This window comes from Pleurodeles waltl, chromosome 3_1 (assembly GCF_031143425.1).
Source record: "Pleurodeles waltl isolate 20211129_DDA chromosome 3_1, aPleWal1.hap1.20221129, whole genome shotgun sequence".
NCBI lineage: Eukaryota > Metazoa > Chordata > Amphibia > Caudata > Salamandridae > Pleurodeles > Pleurodeles waltl.
The window spans coordinates 703,614,555-703,638,339 of NC_090440.1; the positions used below are offsets into that span (position 1 = coordinate 703,614,555).

Genomic DNA, 23,785 nt, shown 5'->3' on the forward strand with positions numbered 1-23,785 from the left:
ATTTCAGGAACCAAAATATCTCATAACCTAAAATTACCACTAAACTATTGCCAAATTTTATCAAATTAATCCACATGAACAGAAGGTTCCTCATCCTGGTTCAATCCCCACTGGTATCTGCTATTTAATCGAATTATATACTCCGATTCCATTCTCCTAAGGATGCGTTCCCTGTCACCTCCCCTCGGGGTTAACAATACCCTGTCAATGCCCAAGAACGACATTTTGTCATTTTGCCCTCCATGTACTTGGCCACAATGACGTGCTACCGGATAATTTACATCATTATTTTTAGTTGCTCACCAATGTTCCAAAATTTGTTTTTTCAATAGAAAAATTGTACTTCCCACATAACGAAGCCCACATGGGCAACAGATACCGTAAATTTCAAAGTCAGAGTTGCAATTCAAGAATTTTTTTATCTTAACTTCTTTACCCGTGGGTAATGTTTTACAATTTACACTATTTTTGCAAGCCTTACAATTGGCACACTTAAAAGAGCCCTGTTGGTTACCTAAAAAAGGTCGCTCTTCTCTTATTCAAATAGGTCAACGGAAAGCATTAATATAATTAAGTAAAGCTACTTCTTTTGTTATCAAACCAGCTGATAAAGGTGGAAATGTAGTATTGTGGGATTTAAAGAAGTATCAGCAAGAAGCAAATAGGCAGTTGCTTTCCTTGAAGTGTTATGAGAAGTCAACAGTGACAGCATACCGGAATTCAGTGGCATCTTTTTTTAACTTACTCTCAGAGAGTTATAATTATGGTCTTCTCTCAGATGATGAGTTACAATTTTTGACAGTTAAAAAACCAGTGGCACCATGTTTTAACATGCTGCCAAAAATCCACAAGAATAGCAGAGATCCACCTGGTAGACCCATAGTATCCACAAAAGAGAGTCTCCTTGAGAATACCTCGATTTATCTTGATTATTTTCTGTGTCCCTATGTATACAATCTGGCTTCATATTGTAGGGACAGCGTGGATTTTATTAATAAGATACAGGATATTTCTTGGAAATCTAGTTATATTGTGGTGACTGTTGATGTGGTATCTTTGTACACTTGCATTCAACATGACTTAGGTATCCAGGCTTGTGAGTATTTTCTTAGGGATAAACCTATAAGGTTATATGAACATTCTAAATTAATATAGAAAATGTTGAGATTTTGTCTGGAGAATAATTTCTTTCTATTTGAGGATCAGTGGTGCAGGCAGGTCACAGGGATTGCAATGCGGAGTTCCTTTGTTCCAAGTTATGGCTGTCTGTTTATGGGATGGTGGGAGACACAATATGTGATATTGAATGAAAATGAGAAATGGTTTAAACATATTATTTTCTGGACCAGATATATTGATGATATTTTTGCAATATGGCATGGTCCAGAGACAATATTACAGAGCTTTTTGGATTCGATATCCAACAATGAATTTAATTTGAGGTATACACATAAAACACATAGGCAAATTATGGAACTTTTAGATGTACTGGTCACAGTGGAAGGGGGTATGTTGCAGACTAGCCTCTTTAGGAAAAGTACGGCAGGGAACAGTATTTTACATGCCCTTAGTCGTCATCCCCCGAAACTAAAGTGGAATATCACTTATGGGGAATTACTCAGAGCTAAAAGAAATTGTAGCTCGTCTCAGAATTTCCAGCGGGACCAGATGAATATGATAGGAAGATTTAAATTTAGGGGATACGCAACAAAAGTTATTCAGGACACCTGTCAGAAGGTAGCAAAGGTGAAAAGAGAGACTTTACTAGTTCTTAAAAGTAGAAAGGAAAATGAAAATATTTTGAGATGTATCACTACACACAATGGCCCTCATTCTGACCTTGGCGGTCTTTTCGCAAGACCGCCGAGTTACCGCCGCGGTAAAGACCGGCGACCGCGGCGGTATGCCGCTGCGCGTATTCCGACCGCTGGGAGCGTTCCGCCGGAATACCGCCAGTAGCCATACTGGCGGTCGGCGGGAAAGTGGAGACTGGTCAACCTCCACCGCCACGCCAGCAGAACACCGCCCCCAGAATTACGACCCACATTTCTGTGTGGCGGTCTTCTGTTGGCGGTCTTCTGTTGGCGGTCACGTCCCTATGGCTCCCGTCGCCTCCCGGAGGACCAACGCACAAGGTAAGTTGATCGTCCGTGAGGGGAGGGGGTGGGGGGGTGTTGTGTGATGTGTGCGTGCATGGGGGTGTGCGTGTGAGTGTGTAGAGGGGGTGTGTGAGTGCGTGCATGCGGGCGGGGAGTGCTGCTGTGCCTATGGGCAATGTGTGTAGTTCGGCGGGTGCGCATGTCGGCATGTATGTGTGCGGGTATGTGTCCCCGTTGTGTATGTGTGTGTGTAGGGGGTGTGTATATGTGCATGTTGGGGGTGTGTGCATGTCGGGGTGCGTGTATGTGCATGTCGGGGTGGGGGTGGGGAGGGGGTTCGTACCACCTCTGGGGGGTGGCAGGGGGGTGGAGGGTGTGGGGGGAGGACTCGGGGGGGCAGTGGGGGGTGGGGGAGACCCCTATCAGTGCCAGGGAAGGAATTCCCTGGCCCCGATAGTGCCTACCGCCATGGTTCGCATGGCGGTTCCCGACCGCAAGAAACCGCGGCGGTAAGCAGGGTCATGATACCGTTGGCGGTCTTGGGTCGACCGCCGGACCGGAGTGCGCAGACTCCAGCCCGTCGGTCATGACCGCCGTGGCTGTCGGAGTGGGGAAGTGGCGGTCGGTCGCGGCGGTGACCGCCGCGGTCAGAATGCCATTTTTAATACCGCCGGTCTGTTCGCGGTCCGACCGCCGCCTCTCCGCCGACCGCCAAGGTCAGAATGAGGGCCAATGTCTATTCAGATCAAGTGCTGAAAATTGCGAAACAATATTGGCATCTAATTAGAACAGACAGGGTAATTGGAAAAATTGTAAGTCCCTACCCGAAAGTAACTTATAGGAAGAGTAGTTCCCAACAGTATATGTTGGTACACAGCAATTTGAATAAGAGAAGAGAGACCTTTTTAGGTAGCCAACAGAGCTTTTTAAGTTTGGCAAATGTAAGGCTTGCAAAAATAGTGCAAATTTTAAAACATATACATTACCCATGGGTAAAAAAGTTAAGATCAAACTATTCTTGAATTGCAACTCTGAGTTTAGAATTTACGTTATCTGTTGCCCATGTGGGCTCCGTTATGTGGGAAGTACAATTTTTCCATTGAAAAAAAGAATTTTTGAACATTGGCGAGCAATTAAAAATAAGGATGTAAATTATCTGGTAGCACGCCATTGTGGCCAAGTACATGGAGGGCAAATTGACAAAATGTCGTTCTTGGGCATTGACAGGGTATTATTAACCCCGAGGGGAGGGGACAGAGAACGCATCCTTAGGAGAATGGAATCTGAGTATATAATTCGATTAAATAATAGATACTCGTGGGGATTGAACCAGGATGAAGAAATTTCTGTTCATGTGGATTAATTTGATAAAGTTTGCCAATAGTTTAATGGTAATTTTAGGTTAGGAGATATTTGGGTTCCTGAAATCACGTGATCATAGATAGCTTGCATCACAGTAAGTTTAGGCACACCCCGAGGATAATTACAATGACATGATCTTGTTAATTTCAAAAGATATGAAATTGCTTTAATGATGTAATGTTATAATTATAGAAATTGATATTTTGTTATAAATGGATGTAATAACTTTAAATGTAATCTCTTATTGATTATGGAATATGAGGAGTATTAATTTGTTTTAAATGAGGATGAGACCTATACGAAAATAGCAGGAAGGTCACGATATTCATAGTTTATGTAGAATAGGATATGGTGTGATATATTTTCAGGAATTATAATTGAATAAGCATCCACTTATTTATATTCAAAATTGGGAAATGTTTGGAAGGAAGAAAAATATGATCGATTTGTGTAGTATTTCTTTGGTAGTTATATTTCTTTTATGTTTAGTAAACCAAACAGTATATTTTCTATGGGGGATGGGGCCTTTGTAAAAGAATTTGGCTAGGAAGAAGACCGCAATGGTTGAAACGCGTTGCCGTTGATGTGAGTCATTAAAGGAACTATTGGAGCTGTCTGGAGTGCTGGTGTTTTATAATTTTCAAAGTGTGCCATATATATATATATATATATATATATATATATATATGTATATTCACTGCATATATTCTTGGTTGATGTACTGTACTTTTTCTGCCTGCCATTGCTCAGCTGTTGTGAGCTTTTTGGCATCTACAAGTGTTTCACTGCATTCAAGTTAAATGCTCATGTTCATATTTTCGTGTGTTTTTATTTGAGATCTGGAAAGTGCCTTAATATTCATTACTAAGACTAAGAGTGCTGCATTCTTTGGCATTGTTTCCCCTTAGTTCAAATTAGAACAACACACCTCCCTATTTGGAGGCCAAGCCTGTATTCTTCAATACCCTCACTTCCAAAGGTCTCTGTTGGCTACACCACTTTATTGTTAAAGTCTCTCCCTTACTAAGGATGCAGTTTACTAATCTGTTCAGGTCTTTATCTGCAAACACTGCCTCCTAAAACATCTGCTTGCTGCCCCCTCAGCCTTGCTTTTTAAAATGTAGCAACCCTGGCTGCTGCCCACACCAACCTCCCCTGCTGCTTCCTTCCAATGTATTCAGGCTGTGCTCAGTAACGTCCAGTCCACTGAAGGTACCTGCTTCATCCTTCTCCATGCATTCGGCTTGCTCACCACCCCTGCCAAATGTACTTGCTTCCTAGGACTCCCCCCGCCCCCCAAAATAACTTTGGTCACTAGCCTCTACTGTAGGTCACTGCTCACGAACTCAAAGGCCTCTGCTTGTGAAATCTGCAAATAAGGTCTTTCTTTATTATCCCCTCATCAGAACTGTCTTCTGCTGAATAAATGCCTCTTTTACACCCCCAAATCATCTACTTGGTCACCTCTATGCAAATCTTATGATTTTTAACCCCTGACCTAGGCTTGTTTGCCACCTCCATTCCCGTCCAGGCCGCAGCTTGCCAACTCTTTCCCCAATGTCTTTTTGTCCCCCCCGTCCCCTTTCACGAGTTTCTGATATGTTGTAGTCACTCCCACCAAGGACTTTGCTTACTAAGCCTCCTCTGATTCTTCCTAACGTCTAATTTTGCCTCTATGAGGTCTTGCACCATTTAAACAGTCTTTGGATAGGGTCAGATGGTGCAAACCTCCTTAAGTTAACCTTCTTTCAAGGGGCTCTCTGCTCATTGTTATGCAATGTTTTGTCGCAGATAACTCCAGAGGTCGCTGCTCCCTCACCCCCTTCATTTACCTTGGTTAGTCTCTTCCCTCCTCCTGCATACCTCATGTGCCATATGTGCCCCCCTGTTGACACCTAATCCACCCCACCTCAGGAATCTACCACTACTTCATATCTTTCTTCTCACACTCAGGGTATCACACCGTTCCACGCAATACCCGCATCCGTGCACCGGCAGAAATTGGAGTAGCGCAATTTAGATTCCACCATTTACATGTCACCATTGTGCAATTATGCATTTAAATTTGCCATTATATTCACTGTGTGCCCTAATCATATTAACCTATGTGAGACACTTAAACATATTAATGAAATGTAATTATTAAAGAGACAAAGGCCCTGATTTAGAGTTCGGTGGAAGGGATTACTCTGTCACAAACATGACTGATATCCCGTCTGCCGTATTACGACCCCATAAAAGCCTATGGGGATCGTAATACAACAGATGGGATATTCCAAACATGATGGAGTAACTCATCCGCCAAACTTTAAATCAGGCCCTATGAGATTTATACGTGTGCACTAATGATCAGTTGAAACATTCTTACATGTATCCTTTATCCATGTTTTACACTTACACTTCAAGTTATATTTGTACATATAAACACATACTCTTATGTACATGTTTTGCATTTAATTTTCAAGTTGCATGTGTGCATGTATAACTATGTATTTGAAATGCATATTAAATGCTAAGTTAAATTAACCTGACTAAAGGCCTCAATCGAAATGCATTTTGCTTTGCCAGCATGTTCCTTCCTTTGTTGCAGGTTTAGTATCATGATTTTCGTTAGCTAGAGAAAGGAGTATTGTTTGTATTAGACTGCTGATATTGAGGCCTGAAGAGAAGAACTTGGCAAAGAGTGTGGAGACTAATGCTGAGAAGAAGCCTCCTGTTCATCATATACCAGGAATGTGAGATGTTCAAGGTTGCAGTTACAGTCTCAGTTTCGATGGGAAACCCAAGGGATGTTGCCAACAGCAGCTGGCAACTAGGTAGAGTGGAGGGGGGCAATGGGCGGTGGGTGGGTGCATGCATGCAAGGCGAATGGCTACTATAAAGAGAAAGAGACACTTATCTTGCTTGCTGCACAACGTCTGATGTCGTCCTCAGCACCAATCCTTGTCCTGCTTCTGTCTCATTCAGGCCCTGCAGGCTCTCTAACCAATCCTGGTGCTGCCCTCATGTTGGTAATCAGCACGAAAGCAGCACCAGGACTGGAGGGAGCAGCCTCTTTCAGCTCTTTCAAGAGCACTAGATGCCTGTGTTTTTTCTAACCCAGCTGTTTAAGACACCTGGTTTAGAGAAGTTTAAAATGCGCATGTCTGTCTGGCTGTCGCAAGACAGCCGGCCAAAGAGACATACACACTTTAAACCTAAGTGCACAGGCATCCCACCACTCCTCCCTGCTGCAGAAATGGCCCGCCCTGTCCTGACACCCGGTTCAGCATGGGTTGGTTAAAAAATAAAATGGTGATAAGTTAACTTTATCACTTTATTTTTCATCTCTGGGGGTATTTTTGTTAGTGAGGTGACGCTCTTCACCCTAAAGGAGGAGCTGCTCCTGGATGTTGCAAATGCACGTCACAAGTAATTATTTGATTGGTTCCTGGTGATGTGGATCAAGATACGAATGTTGATGAAACTCTTGTTGTTTAAATTGGTGTTCACACAGTTACTAGTTAGTCAGATTCCTTTTAGACTTTGAGGGTACAGATATCTAATCCTGCAAGTGTGATGCTTTATGCTAAACAATTATTCCTGTTTCTGGAGACTTCTACAGGAGTCTATGCTATGCTGACACCTTCAAAAACTCCTTAATTAGAGCCCTGATTAGACAAACCTGAAAGGAAGCTTCTTTTTGAAACACCTGTTTGGTGTATTTTGTTTTATTATTGTTGTGGCTGTCACTATTCTGTATCTATTGAGACATTTCAGCTAATCAGCTGTATTGCTGTATCTTTGGAATTTATTCCTAATATGTCTATATACCAGATTGATTAATAATCTGAAATAAACCCTTGTTAGCTACAATTGGCGATTCCTGGTCCTTACTGTGGAGTCACCCTGGCTTCACAAGTCAGAAATGTATCGTTGATGTTTGCTCCCTTTCAATCCTTTATGTCAACCAACAAAGGTCCCTATGACCAATGGGGAAAAATGAATGACAACATTACTAAGAGACTGTGGTGCACTTTTCTGCGTGCTTTCACAATAAAGGGTTACTTGCTTGTAAATGGAGAGCTCGTGGGCGAGGCCACTCCTGAGTTGCTCCAGCTCCTTGTTCTTCCGCTCCTGGAGTTGGACCCCAATCTTCATCTCTCGAATACTGTTTTCCATTCCCTCCACCTGTTCCTGCACAGTGAGAGAGAGAGAGAGAGAGAGAGAGAGAGAAGGAGAGACAGAGAGAGGGAGAGACATGGATCAGAGCAGCAGGGTGAATTAGTGACATCACTGAGGCTGGTGTGCCTTGAAACAAACGGTCGAAACACTCCACAAACCAGGTGGAAACAAGGGGGTGTGTCTATGTCTATGGTGGGGTTTTGTGACTGATTAAAGCCAGGTGTGGATTCAAGTGAGCCTGCCTGCCTGACCTTAAACTTGAGACTGTCCTACTAGTGGATAATTCCTCTTCTCACTGACAAGCCAAGAGTATCTTGTGGTAGGGCTGTGGGCAGACAGATAATTACTTTGTAAAATTAACAACAGTTCTGAAGAATAATGGCCTTCGTACGAGTTTTGTTGTAGGATTTACAGTCTGGCATATAGGTGGATTAGCGTCCTTCATGGCAGCATTGGAAATTAGCGACTATAGCAATGGTCACAAGGCATAGAAGTTTCTTCACCACTGTGGCTGTACCTACATGGGAAGAACAACTTTGTTACCAAAATGTTTTAGATGGAAACACGTGTCAGTCAGTGCCACTAGATATATGTCAGCAAATATGGGCTCTGGGAATGACTTTCAGTTTAGAAGTATGCAAACACTACCCACATAGTCTCCTCCTTAATATGCTTTGATGCAAGAGGAAGGGGCGTTTCCAAGAAGGCTAGGGTGGCCGTCTTTCTGGGAGGTAACTCTGCCAGTGATGGTGATGGGCCAATCACTCTTGATGGGGAAGCTGTTCAGCCACCATGTCTTGCAGAGTTCACTCAAAACTTCTAGAGAGCTGATGGTGGCCTAGGGTACAATAAGCAAGACGGTTAAAATGTCATAGACATGGATGGTGAGTCTGGCTTCTTTTGGTAGATTTTACATAGTGGGCCTCCTCTAAATATGACGGCAAGATGCTGTGGTTCTGCAGCAGGCACGAGTAACCGACATCTACTGGGATTTTGACCAGTAGACTGTCTGGGGAGTCCCCTTGACACTTACATTGGCAAATACTCAGCCACTGAGTCCTCTCTTAACTCACAGATGTGAAACCTTTAATGCTTACATTTTCAAATCATGAACCTTATGCTATGAGTGTAAAGATTTTGGGAGCATATTTATGAGAGGCTTGGGCCGCCAGAGCATCGTTTTTTTTTACGCACCGGTGGTGCAAGCCTCTCAACCATATCTATGAGGCTACGCAAACTACATTGCATGGCTTCGAATGGCCTAATAGATACAGAGTAAGGCAAAGCAGTGCAAGTTTTTGCGTTGCCTTACTCTGCGCCAGAGAGGTGTCCCATGGGCATTCCACTGGATGTTCCCACACAACATCCATGGATTTTGACACATCCCCACATTTACAAGACCTTGTAAACCTGGGGATGCACCAAAACCTTGCGCCTCCCCAGGGCAGGCACAAGGAGTAGACATGTCTTTATTTCTCCTATTTTTTTCCTCTTTCTGCAAAAGAGGAAAACGCCTCTTGGGATTTTTTATGCAGGAAGGTGCCCCTTCTTGCACAAAAACAATCCTGTGTGCAACGCAGACACCCTTGCATTATGGTGCAAGAGTGCTTGCGTAGGTGCTAGGAGGCCCATTGTGCACTAGTGCAAGGGAAAAGAGAGGAATGCGCCATATGCTATAGATACGGTGCATTCCTGCCCTTTCACTTTGACACAGGGCTGCGCAGCAAGGTAACTTGCTACACTCCCCTGCGCCAAAGCCCCATAAATATGCCCCTTGATCTGTAGAGCAAAGTCTGTCACTCTAGCAGGATTTCATTTGATACTGACGTTCATCTACATACAGATGCCAGGTGACACCCAGTCACTCATGCCATGCATGTTAGAAAACATAGCTGTAGGCAAGGAGGCAGCCCTGTGCATTCACCAGCTCTGCAGTGCTCAGTCTGAGGCTGGATCAGATCAGGCAGTGCCTCTGGATCGCCCAACTCCAGTAGTCTAATGCTCATCTAAGAAATATCCTCATACACCAGCCTGGAATGTTGGAAACCTCTAACACGAGGTCAGGCTTTGGTTGGTCTCCCTGGAACTAACTATAACCAGAATATTTCAGCGGTGATCGCCATGTGAATGGACAGCTTCCTTTTTTGGGACATTAATCTCACATATTCCAACGAAAGGGCATTTTTTCCCTGGTTTATACCTAATAATGTAAAAGGGGTGTGTGTCGGAAATCCCCGTCATTTATGCATGTAGTGTCCTGTTCTGGAGTATAATCCACCTTGCAAGGGAAGGGACAAAGCGCAAAGGTATTGTCAGTACTTAATCCATAAAAGAATGTGTGCTGTCGCCCAAAGCTCTGCTCAGAAGCCTGCAGCCGGCGCTATTAAATGTCGGTGTGCTGACTACCAAGGTTGTTTAGTCTGTGATGTCCCTTTTTTATATATTGCCAGACACTCCCTGCCATCTTCTTACACTATTTCAGTTTGCTGCCTCCTCCCTTTGTGTCAGTTTTTCCATCCTTCTCTTTTTACTTCTTACCCTTTTGTGAAATGGCCAATAAGTGCCGGTCCCTAAAAGTGAGTGTCGGTGGACTCCACCAGCAACCTCAGGCTCAAATTAGGCACGGATTTAGCTGCTTCTGGCTGACGTTCTGAGCAAACCCTGCATAGCAGACTTCAGTGGACTGTTGCCTTTGAGGGGAAGCCAAGAGTGATTTGCATGTAGCTGGTCTTTGTCTTCAATGACTAAGATTAGCAAATATGAGGGTAGGTTTTACAAGTACTTATCAGTGGTTCTGACCGATCTGAGCATTTTTGTTCACACTTTATACTGCGCCACGCTAAGTGTTTGGCATAGGCCCATGCGTGGCTGCAGCATTTCCTCTGCCATATGCAGTCGAGCTGCAGCCTACCGAGGAGACCCAAGAAGGCTGAAACACACCTGGTGTTGCTGTTCTCCAGATTCCGAAACATATGCCATAAAATATTTAAAAAGGGAAAAAGAGAGAAAACGTGCCACTGTCTAAAGGTAGAGGCCATATGCTTGCTAGAAAAAAATTATGTTAGCATAATTAACAATTGCATATAAATTTAATGCTTTCTAGTAGACAGATGTACTTAGAAGTCACTACTGGATTTGCATTACTGTAACCAGAAGACATCGTTTACATACAAAAGGATGACTAAAAATGTTTTTAAAGGGTAAAGAAAGGAAAGATAAAAGCACTGATGAGGTAAAAAACTGGCCTGCCATCCCTGGTACTGTAGTGTGCTACTCTTTAGGAGAAGGTGCACATATCATGAGGACAAATGTCATGACACAAGAGAAAACCAATGGCTTACGTGGGATTGATCGACTGCTCTCTGCTGCGGAAGCTGAAGCGAGATGTGAATGGTGGATAGAAAGAACAATGGATGAAGGGGCTGAACTAAAGGTCCACTGTATATGGATGAATTATTTTTTTATCTGGAATTTTCTTTTCATCACACGAGGTAGGCAGACCATTAAATCCGACTCTAGGCTAGACCAAAATCAAAATAATTCCCTAGTTACGTCTCTCACTGTTATTCACGTTCCGCCAGAACACTGCCACTGGGAGCAGGAACCTCTTAAGGATTTCAGGGGCCCTGGGCCAAAAGTAATTTGGGGGCCCTTGTTCGGAACAGCTTTGAATATATGATACAATTTCAGCTCTTTCGTACCCTCTTTGGCTAGGTCACTGCAAAGACACACTGGCCCAAATTCTTAATGTGTTTACATCTAATATTCAGCGACAGTGACGTGTGTTTTCAATATTATAATACAACAGCAGATCACTAATATTATTACAAATAATCTATATAAGCCCTGCCCATTTTTCATGTGTGAGGTACCGTTTTGATTTATAAGAAACTTTGTTTAGGGATGTTGGATGGGGCTGAAAAATATAAACATTTCTCTGTAAAATGTTTCTTCTGGACTCCTACTCTTCACTCGAATTAAAAAATAAATTAAAAAAAACGTTATTTAAAACAATCTGTTTAAGATGTATTCAAGGTCATCAGACCAAGACACTGCAGAACATAGTTGACTCTATTCAGGGGGCCTCTGAAAGGCTGGTGCCCTGTGCCAGGGCCCACTCTTTCCATGCCTTAAAACGTCTCCGCCTGAGAGCAGTGGTTCTGCCTCTCGGGGCAGCACCTCACTTGCATGTCGAGGTGCAGTTCACCGCCTCTGGAGCTTGCCTGCAGCCTCCTAGAACAGGACCCCGCAGCTTCTGGCAGCAGTCTCCGTCTGTCCCTTCCAGAGACCGCAGCTCGCTCGCGCTGGTACCAGCTCGCCGTTTCTTCACACAGAAAGCTGGGAGAAGCATCTTAGTGGCACTGGGACCGTTTTGCTGCTACTGGGAGGCGTCACTGCCGCGCCACGACGGGCTGAGTTGGATGGTCAAGTTGTCCTCATGCTCTGAGCTGAGGTTACTGCACAAGATTTCGAGTTTCTATTTGGGCATACCTTCTAGGATTCATAGTGTTCTGGCTCCCTCTGTCGGTCAAAGCGTTGATATTTTTTCCACTGAGGTTTCAGTATCCATTGGGTTTCCCACACACCCACCTGTCTGCTTCTTATTCATATCCCAGCTTGTCAATCGTGTTTGTTATTGTCATGTATGGAGCACGGCCTATTTACTATCTCTACTGATTGTTCGCCGTCTATGCTTCCACTGCTTGCTTTTCACGCAATACTTTTTTCTTTCAGGCTAGGTCCTGCATGAGAGCACTTGCGGTGTCCAGCTGTCTCCCTCATGGAAGAATCCCCCCGCGCACTCTGTCGCTCTCTTTCATTCTTGTGGTTCTCCCTACCCCACTCTATGTTGCGCTTGTCCTCTGGTATTTTGCCCAGTTGCTCTCTCGCCTGTGTTCTCTTCTCCCCCCACCCTACCCGCCCACGCCACATTGCTGTCACTCCTGTCGCTTTTTCTCCCAGCCCCACCTTCCAAGTTGCTTCCATCCCCTGCGTGGCATCTTACACACCGTCTGTGTTTCTTCCCCCAGTGGGTCTTCCGTGTAGCTCCGCCCCCCACCTGCAACCTTCGTGTTGCTCCGCCCCCCACAGGCAACCTTCGTGTTGTTCACATCGCACTCACCCTTCAAAAAAACTCCTCTGGGCTACTTTTTTTTAAAATTTACCAATCCAGCTCGGTAAATAAAAAGAAACACGCGTGTCATTTGTAGGTGTGCAACTGCATGGCGCGGTGCACTATGCAAACTGCTGCGAGTGCATCATCATAGCACTTTTTTAACAGTTGGTTTTGATGCCATGCTGCACAACATGGACAATTTGGCAGTGAACCTAAGAACTGCAATCTGCTATTTTAGATCATATTATTAGCAAGGATATATAAGAGAAGGAAGAGGTTTCTCCAAACCTTCAATCTTGCCACATCCAGGACAACCACCCTAGAAAGTGGGAGGGTTTAAGCAAAAACAACAAAATTCTGGTTACTGTTGCTGGAAATGTATGTAAGTGTGTCTCCGTGATATGGCCTATAATTACGAGTCTCTGCTATGGAAAGATTCATCCAACAGCCTCGGGGCTGTTAAATGAAAGGGATTACGCTACCATCCTTAGTTAGGGTGGATGGTGAAATGTTTTTTTTGTTTTTTTTTTCCAACCATCGCCACCAGGAAAAAACAGGTGGTGAGAGACAGAAGAAAACTGTAATGATCCCCACACGCTGACAAAAAACTCCCAAGGTGTGGGTCTTTTGAGAAACAAACTACATTTTTGGGAGTTTGTTTCTGATAAACATAAAGTTTGGAAAAAATGGTGAATGGCCATCAAAACAGATGACGCACATCAACCAAACTTTCACAACTTTGAAAGGAACTGCCATGATGGTGGTTCCTTTCAATGTACAGAGAGGATCCCTTGGCTGGGGCAGTCCTCTCAAAATCTGGTGGAGGGTAGTCCGTCAGGGTGGCAGAGGACATTACCTCTGCCAACCTGATGGATGGAGTACCTCCAACAAACTTAAATCAGACCCTATAATTTTGTAAGGCAATATTTAGGACATAATATTTTAATACCATACAGAGGAACTGTGTATAACCTAGCAATGCATTCCCCATCAATACATGATAGTTGACATAACCTGGTGTATTGGGTGCATGCATTAGTAGGAGCATACCCATCAATGGATGGTTTCTGATGCTCCAGTCTCGTGAGAGTGACTCAGCGAACACATAATCATTATGACACTGAGGCCCATATTTCTGGAAGTTTAGTGTCACCTTAGAGCCATTTATTTTGGCACTAAAGTGGCGCTAACCTAACTCCATATTTATATTTTGACGCTAGACCTGTCTAACGTCAAAATATTGGAGTTAGCGCTATTTTTAGGATGTGCCAACCCACCTTGTGTCAATGAGATGCATGGTAGGCGTTCCTGTCCTAAAAATGACGTTAGCCCCCCAGCGCCATATTTAACTCTCGGCGTAGAAATGACGTGAAGGTGGGAGGCAGACCAAAATAATGGTGCTAAGCCCTTTTAGTGCCATTATTTAATGCCTGGTCAGACCAGGCATTAAAGTGCAGGTAAGCCCATTTCTGTGGGGAAACACCATGGAATGGGCACAAAGATGCCCATCCCAAACCCCAGCATCACCACTACCCACACCACAGGGACACTAGAGGAGAAGGGAGCCCATCCCAGGTAAGTTGCAGGTAAGTGTTTGTGTATGTGTATGGTGTGCCATGTAGGGCTTGCCCAGGGGACACTGTCCCCCTGTGGTGGGCAGACAGGTGGTGGTAATGACTCCTGTCTATAGCTAGACAGGAGTCATTATTTGGCTGCCTGTGCGTCCAAAAATGATGCTAGGCTGATTAGTGGCAGACATTTTGCCTCTAACCAGCCTTAATTTATTTCTGACCCACTAGTGCCATTTCACCTAATGCCATCCCCTACCGGCTAGCGTCTTTTTTTGTGATACGAGCCATTCCTTAGCGCCATCGCGGGTCATTTCATAAATATGGCGCACAGGTGGCTTTAAGGAATGGCGTTAGCTGGCATTAAAAAAAATTATGAACAACTGCGTTAGCGCAGTTGTGTGCCATTTTTCATAAATATGGGCCTGAATGTTTAGCAGTGTGCATGCATCTGGAACCCTATTAATAAAGTGCAGTGTTTGAGGCTGGGGCATTATGTGCATGTTACAGCAAATGCAGACTCCGTTAATAAAGACTGATAACTAAAGCTGCTATATTGAATCCACGAATCAGAGAGTGTATACCCAATTGATAAATGTTGGTGGCTGACACTTTGGCATTGTATGCATGACTGTGAATAGCTACTCTTATGAACAAATGGTGCTGTTGGGTGTATGATTGAGCAGGTGTATGGTCTATTAATAAAGGCTGGTGTCTGATGTTGTGGTATTGTATACAAGCATCACTCCATGCATATTCCATTATTAGAAAATAGTAACTTTAGTCCCAGCATTGTATGAGCATCAGTCAGTTCGTGCCCAATTAAAGGCTGGTAGCTGAGGCACTGGATGTCTGCCTGTCTGTAAAGCACTGTACCTAAAGCTGCAATATTGTGGATATATAACCCACTATAAAGGATGCTATCAGACACTGCAGCAGTCCATGCACATGATACAGAATAAGGTGAAGTTACTTGTGCACCGTCTGGTGGATGTGCCTGACTGAAATCTGCTTGTGATTTTGGATGGATGCGATAGTCATAGGGCTGTACATCCCTTCAAAGTATTCTGATATAAGGAATGAGGGCATTCTGTGATTCTTCTGTCCTGGAACCTTAAAGCTATTGTTTACTACAGTGGCACAGAAAATGCATATCCTCAACTTCCAAGCAAGCCACGTGGAAACATGGAAAAACATGGAACTGTAAACAGGAAGTGCTTAAGAGCAGTACCCTTAACTGGAGCACCTCCTCATCTCGCTTGCGCTTCTTAAGCATGATGCGTTGCTCCAGCCTCCAGTTGTGCATGTGCAGCTCGCTGACCTCAGCCTGCAGGGGTCTCAGTGCCTCCTTCAGCCGATTCACCTCCTCCCGAGTCTGCTGCAGATCCTTGGCAGTTGCTGCTCTCCTCTCCAGGAGTCGGACAAAGACTGGTTCATACTCAGCCTCCAGGACATGCCGGTTTTCCAACATGAAGTTCTCAAACTCCATAGAGAGTCTCCTGCTCTCCTGCAGGTAGCGGCTGCCTCTTTGATTCTGAGGAACCTCCAGGCGCTGCAAGAGGGCCTGCTTCCTCTGAGCACAGGTGTCCCTTACACTGGACAGCTCTTCTGAGAGCTGTGTGACCATACTCTGCATCTCCTCCTTGCTGACTTGAAACTGCGCCACATCATGCCGGCTGTTCTCCAGCTGGTACTGACAGGCCACATATTCCCTGGTGACCTGGAAGAGTTTGCGCTTGACAGCCCTGATCTCCTGCCTTAAGCTGTCTCGCTCCAGCACCACCTGGGCTTGCAGCCTGTAGGCCTTTTCAATGTCCTCATGGGCCCCACGAATGTCTTCTAGTTTGGGCTCCAGCAGCACGGTGATCTCCTGGATGAGGTTGTCTCTCTTTTGCTCCAGCTCCTCCACTGTCTGGATGCAGAGCTCAAATCGCTCTCCTAGATCCTCAAGGCCAGAGTCGCCGTCCTCCTCCTCTGTGAGCTGCAGATATACACCATCATCAGGCATCATCTGGTCCCTGCAAAGAAAATGCCATCAGGTGAGAGTGAAGCTGCAGCAACGCACATGGATTCCATCCACATCTACCACAGACTTCTACTACATTTTCCCGTGATCCCCAGAGAAGTACATAATTTACTCCCATATCTGGAGCGGAGAGGGTATTTGCTACACAATACAGATTCAAACTGTGGCGGGAGAGGACAACATGTCACTTGTTATGTACAATATTTACATTAGCATTGTGCACAATCTGCCAGTGGTGTGTCATCTCAGTACTTTTGGTGGTTCGGGGATCATTTTCCAAACAGTTCCCAGGCCTCTGTCTCAAACCGCAGACTGATTCTGCCTGTGAAAGTCTGCTGTCTGTAGGTGTGCTGTAGGTCTCCATTTCAGCCACTAAGGACAGCTATTCAGGAACCTATTGGAACAAAGAATTAGTAGGTTGTGCTTACAGTCTTTTAACTGGTCCCTGCATTTGCTGGAAAGCCAGGAACAATTTATTTCCAAGTAAGAACACATCACTCTAAGATCTCGAGCAAGGGGTGGAATTAGAAAACCTGTGACTAAGCAAAGCTGGTTACTTATTTGATCGGTATGCTCTATGTAATAATGTAGGGAAAAACAACTTGTTAAGGCTGTCCACTGTAGACATCAAACACCACCAGACAAGTCCTGACCTTGAACACTCAACTAAAAAGGAAAAAAGGAAAGCCAAAAAAAAACTGGCTCTGAGGCCTCAAAGTTGACTGCAAGAAGATGGGTTACACCAGGAGTCAGACTGAAAGAAAAGCCCAGAAAAGAGTTGGCTGGAAAGTCCTAGTTGGTGGCCTATACAACAGGAGAAATAGTAGGCTTGAATAAGTAAGTGTCCAATGTGGATTTAGTGGGGCCAATTGCATGCAAGTTGTTATGATATACACATCAGCTAAATGTGGATACATTAATTTAAAATTATGTGTATTTTCTTAGGGAATAATCATTGAAGTAGCTCTTGTTGGCCTTTATTGGATACGCCAGTTTTTAAGTACTGACTATCCTGTTTCACGAACAATGGAATAAATCTGCACTTGCAATTGTACTCCCATGAATGGGTACAAAATGAATAGTTTTTGTAATTTATGAAAATGGGCAGCATGTGCCTGAGAAGCCGTGCCAGGAAAAACCAACCACAGGGGAATCCCAATAATCCAGTCGAGACCCGGGTACAAAGGAGTATCTGAAACAATGACTCGACAGGTATTATTTACAACCATAACTTAGATGCTTAATGAATAAAAATACCACGGGGTGAACTCATGATATTATTACAGTCTATCTACTTACTTTGAAGACAATAAAGAATATAACAGCTTCAACGTTTCTCAAGAACAAGTTACATGAATCATACAATGTGAACACAAAGTGCTCATGAATTGGTGCTTGTGAACGGCGCATGTGAAATCCAAGAAATAAAATACAGGGCTACAAAAATATGCACATATCTGATTCTAACACATAGGAAGGGTGTTAACATAAAAATTGCTGATTTGTAAGCCACATGTAATAGATCAAAGAAAAGCCTGATTTAGCCGTATTAAATGTTGATATTTTGATCCTTGTTTATTTAAGGGTCATCATCAAGGCAGAAAAGGATGACAATGTAGGGCTGTCGAAAAAAGAGAGCAGATAAAGAACAATTGATAAGGAAAAAGCTCAGGTAAAAAGAATGGGGCGTGCTTCCTGTATTTTTGTGAACAAGCCAAACAATTTGCAACACATTACCTCCTCTAAACTAAACGGAGGTGAGCCTTATATCCCTTAAGGAACTTCTCCTTCTTGTTGATGGGCCCTTACAAATCCTTATCAATTTCTTATTCTCTTGTTTGGATTGCATAGGTATTCATATTGGGTTCATAGCAGCACTGGTTTACAATAGATTAACACAATAAAATTTGGGAACAAATTTTGGAGGTTGGTTCATCTAATCTCTATGGTGTTCTGTGATGGGACGGGATTAGCATAACATTATTACTAATAGGTTCTAATCTTTTCCTTAAATCAATAGGGCTGGGCACTGGGGCTCACAACCACCTTTCAGATGCCCCTTGGATCGAGGTGTTGATTGCTTATGGAAGTTTTGATTGATTAATTGGTCCCAGTGAGAACCTCTAATGGATTCTTTTTCAGGTTGGTGGACACTTGAGGCACTTTTGCTTCATTCTTTTTGCCCAAGCTTTTTCTTTATCTAATGTCCTTTGTCTTCTCACCTGTTTTTTTCAACAGCACTACATTCTCATCCTTTTCTGCCCTGATGATGACCCTTAAATAAACAAGGATCGAAACACTGACATTTGCTATGGCTAAATAGGACTTTTCTTTGATCTTTTACATGTGGCTTACCAATCAGCTATTTTTATGATAACACCCTTCCCATGTATTAGAATTGTATATGTACATATTTTGTAGCCCATATGCGCTGTCTTTGACTTCTTGTTGTGTTTCATATGCGCCATTCACAAGCACCAATTCACAAGCACTTTGTGTTCATGTTGATTCACATCACTTGTTCTTGATAAATGTTGATGCTATAATATTCTTTGTTTTGAAAGCAACAATATAGACTGTAATAATATTATGAGTGCTTCCCCGTGGTATTTTTATTCACTAAGTATCTACATTGTGGTTGTAAGTAACACCTGTTGAGATATTGTTGCAGATACTCAGAAGCTATGTCAGTCACAGGTTTCCAGGCATACTAATGGGAAAATCATGTGACATTTTTCTATTCCCCCAATGACGAGTTGTACACACAGAACATTTCTACATTGGAGAAAAGTCAGACTCGTTGTGAAATTGTACATTTTTTTTCTTTTTATTCTCCACTGGGGGAACATTTTTGACTGCAGATGAAAAAACTTCCTATTCTGCCCCACAATGTTTGGACGTGTTTTGTTAACTTTCTCAGCCTGGCAAATGATTTGGTCCACCTCATGACAAGTAATTCTATAACCGTTTCCAGGGTCGGAAACTAGTTTAAGAACACCTTTAAACTCACAAGTTTGTGGGTGTTCACAAATCCTCAAAGCAAACTATGGCCCTCATCACGATGTCGGAAATACCGCCAGTGCTGGCAGTCTTAAGACCGACCTAATACGACTGATCCCTGACTTCCACCTGATATCGGGTGGAATTCCAAGACCAGTCGTGCTGGCGCTCGGCGGTGCAGAGGCCGAACTGCTGCGCCAAAAAGAGACTGCATGCCGTATTACAATCCGTAAAGCGGTGTGGCGGTGTCCAGATGGTGAGGCGCTGCCAACGGTGGAAGCGCCAGGACCCGTCCCCACCTGGACGACCTCCTCGACCCCACCTGGACGACCTCCTCGACGGACGAGGTAAGTGGATCATCTGACAGGGGAGGGTGTGTGCGTAAGTGCGTGTGTGAATCTTGTGAATGTGGGGGGTGTTTGTGGGTCATGTCTCCGTGTGTCAGTGATTGTGGACAGGGTGAGTGAGTGTTTGTGGATGGTGTGAGGGGGTGAGTGTTTGTGGATGAGGGTGGGGTGAGTGTGGATGGGGAGGGGGTGAGTACATGAGTACGTGTGTGCGGGTATGAGCGATTGAGTGCGTAAGTGCAATTGAGCGGACTGAAGGTGTGAGTGTGTGTATGCGTGTACATGTGTAAGTAAGTGGACAGGGGAGGGGGTACCTGCTTGTGTGAGTGAACAGGGGAGGGGGGCGTGTGTTTGAGTGAGTGAACAGGAAGAGCAGGTGCGTGTGTGTCAGTGGACGGGGAGAGCAGGTGAGTGTGTGTATGCGGTGCAGGTGGAGGGGGTGTGAATGTATGTGTGCGCTGGGGAAGGGGTGTGTGAATGTATGTATACGCATGGGGGAGTGAATGCATGTGTGTATGCGTGCAGGGGTGTGTGTGTGAATGTATGTATGCGCATGGGGGAGTGAATGCGTGCAGGGGTGTGTGTGTGAATGTATTTATGCGCTTGGGGGAGTGAATGCTTCTGTGTATGTGGTGTTTGTGTTTGTCAGTGTGAATGGGTGTGCATGTTGCTTTTGCGTGGTTGAGTGGGGGTGTGTTTGTGTGTAGAAGTGTGTGAGTGCGGGTATGTGGACGTGTGTGTGGGTGTATCCTGGTGACAGGAAAGCTTATTCCTGTCACCAGGGTGCAAGACCGCCAGCTTTTTCTGGCGGTGCAACCACCAGAAAAATGCTGGCAGTCTCCCGCCTCGTGATACCACTAGCTGTATCACTCCATCCGCTATGCTGGAGGTGCTCACCTCCAGCCTGGCGGAATGTGGTAATGTGGCGGGATGGGTGGAGGCTCGGCAGTTTGGCTTCTGCTAAACTCCTAATTTGGCGGTATTCACAGCCGCCCGTCGGGGTGACACCGCCACAGCCGCCCTTGCTGTCTTCGGACCGCCAGGGTCATGATGAGGGCCTTTGTCCTGCTTGAGCCACTTCCCAATCCTTGTGTGGGTATCATTTTTGTGTAATTGTGCATAGTCATGGTTCACACCTACACAGTAGTAAATATCCTCACACCTGCTAGGTATCTTCTTGGTGATAAGTGGCAGGAGAAAAATCATTTTATGCCTCCTACATATATTTTTGTGAATTCCTGACAGACATAAATGCAGCAATTTTCAACTATAAACATCTGTTGACTGTGGGAAATGGTCTTGTTAATCCGGCATTGATGCCTTTACATCATATTTTCATAGAGGGAAGGAACGTCTCATACCCTTTCCATACCGATCTTCCCTTTTTTGCAGTTTAACATTGCTGTCTAGAAGGGAGGGGGAGAGCAGTTTGTGCAATCACAACACCGTCACGTTGACCAGTAGGAAGATGCATATGGCACATTGTTTTTGGTGTGCAGCAGTTGCACTTTTGTTGCGAAACAGTAGGGCTTCCTAGCCTGCACACAAATGGCAGAGAATATTTGTGTATAAATACTGGTGACGTCTGGCATATTTTATGTTTCAAACTACTTACATTTAAAATGCACAGCATTTCTGTAGATGATGGGAAAGTAATATCAGTCTACACCATGGTAGACTTGTACCTGGCCTGATTACAAGCTTTTATTTTTAGGACTGGATTCCTGCATGACCTGGTTGCATCTGAACAACAGCTTTGTTTCTATGCAGGGCTTTTACCTTCTTCTTAAACTCCCAAGGTTTGTCATTGGCTCTTCTATAGCTAGTAATTATCAGATGCTGAGCATTCTTTATAGCTTCCTGAGATTACATTGAGGTAGAAACATGATGTTTAGTTACGTCATGGTAGTTGGCAATCCTGAGTTTCTCTGCCAGCGAGCTAATGAGTGTTTCTACTAGTTTCCTGAACCAGCCAGACGATGGCTGTATCTGACTCCCTTTCCATATTCCTTTTTATTAGGCCTTTCCTAACAGACAATGTAGGTTGTGTGTTGGCATGAAGTCCTACTGTCAGCTAAAAATGGGCTTAGAATTAGCACACTGCTTACCATTGTTTGTATTTGTTACTCTTATTTGCTTGCTTTTTATTCATCAGCTTGTGCATGCTTTACTTCCTGTGCTTGTGTTTGCCATATCCCTTCAGCATGGATGCATTACTTGTGTCCTTCCACTCCTCACTTTTGAAGCACTACTTTTTTCTTTTGGTACAGCACTCCACAAAATTGCATGTGTTTTCCAGGTGTACTATCCCTTCCGTCGCACTCCGTGTTGCTTTCTCTCGCTCGTTTGCTTCTATCCCACCCCCTCCATTTTGAACTCACTCTAATGTGCTTATCCCCCATGTTGCTGATATTACTAACCTGTTGCTAGGTGATGTTGTCTAGCAACTATTTGCTAGGCATGGGTGCTCGGCAACCAGTTGGAGGTCACAGCAATTAGTAATCAGTTGCTAGGTCTTGTCCCTCAGCAACCACTTGCTGAGCCTGGTGATATGGAAACCACTATGGAGGAAGGTGTTCTACAAGAGCCCAGCGTAAATGTCATAAAGGCATAGCTCATGTTACTGTAGTCATGTAACCAGTTCTTTGTTAGTAAATAATATATCGTATGACAAAATATACAAAACCAATTATATATAATTAGACCGTAATGGCTTGATAGTATGGGAAATTAGTAAGGCACTTAAGTATATATTACAAGTTACTGTGTATCCCATACAAAGGGTGTACTAGGGTGGATCATCGGTAGTAAGGCGAGGATAGGAAATAAATCATTCCGAAGCGCTGAAACCACACCACACTAACGAGCAGCAGTGCTCTAAGAAATGAACCTGAAACATGAGATAGAGAGAGACAGGAAGTCTAGGCTACTTGAGAAAACAGGCAGGAGGTCAAATCAAAACTAGGCAGCCTTAGTGTTCAGCAACCTGCTATTCGGAAGTGCTGGGCGTGGGTCCCACAGAAAAACTTTAGACACCTGCATTTTTAAAAATATTTATTTATTAGGTAAGCAATATTTAGATGGCATGTATATGCAACATTACCTTCCTGGCTGTGTTTAGGTCCGAGTCTGTTCACCTGGTACATTTTAAGATGTATCCTGACCACGTAATTCTATTGTTGCAAACAAGCGTTCATTGGTTCAAAAATACATTAATTAAAAATATTCTTCCTTTGTTTTCCCAATACATGTTAAATACAGTAAATGTACATTTGATCAGCACAGTTCCAAGTGGTTAATGAAGGGGACTTCATACCTGATTCTTGATGAAATACCCATTTCATTTTGACTGGAGAGCAACCCACCTTTCTGAACTCCCACTGGTAATGGTGATGCAGATTTCTGTACATCGAGGACCTTGCTATGAGGTCCCTGGTGCACCCCGCCCCCCTGTAGAGTTACTGGTAACAGGATTACCAGTAACTCTGGGGAGTGGGACAAAGACAGTGGAAGTTACCCTAAGAAATTACGAATCACTGGAGGAATCATTAATTCCGGTCCGATCCACCCAGTACTTGCTCATGTTTCCCTTACTTTCACTAAATATGTCAGCAACTGGAGTTCCCAGATGAAATGCACTAGCTCTAAGATTTTTTCATGGACCCTTAATTCTCAATTCGACCACTAACCAGGTCCCAGTTCAGCTGAAAATTGGGAGGACCTTGTAAATAGATGTGTAATATGTTTTAGATTTTCTGAATGTATTCTTTCTGTGTACACCCTCCCTTGCACACGTTTAAAGAGTGTTTGGTAAATGGTATGGTAATTTTGACTTATATTAATGTACAAGTTAGTTAGCCAAAAAAAAAAAAATGTGCATGTAAAGTTTTGAGAAATTTGAAGCATCCAATTAAGAAAAAATGTATTTATTAAAAACGTATGCTATATTCGAATATTGCTCCAAATTAAGTTTGAGAAAATGAAATCACCTGCTAAGAAATGGTTGATCGATGTCTGTGAAACGTCATATGATTAAACACACGTGCTTCCAATGAGGCTCTTAGAAATGTATGAATGTATGTACTTCATTTCTATATTTATAT

General features: G+C 43.8%; 1 protein-coding gene across 1 annotated transcript in view; it reads right to left on the reverse strand.

Moving 5' to 3' along the window:
* SYNC (syncoilin, intermediate filament protein) overlaps window positions 1-23,785 on the reverse strand; it is a 55,903-nt gene that overhangs the window by 26,608 nt on the left and 5,510 nt on the right. The window contains exons 2-3 of the mRNA XM_069223386.1: window positions 15,541-16,327; window positions 7,513-7,637 (exon numbers count right to left, since the gene is read on the reverse strand). Of these exons, the coding sequence (XP_069079487.1) occupies window positions 7,513-7,637; window positions 15,541-16,327 (912 nt within the window). The remainder of the gene's footprint in view (window positions 1-7,512; window positions 7,638-15,540; window positions 16,328-23,785) is intronic.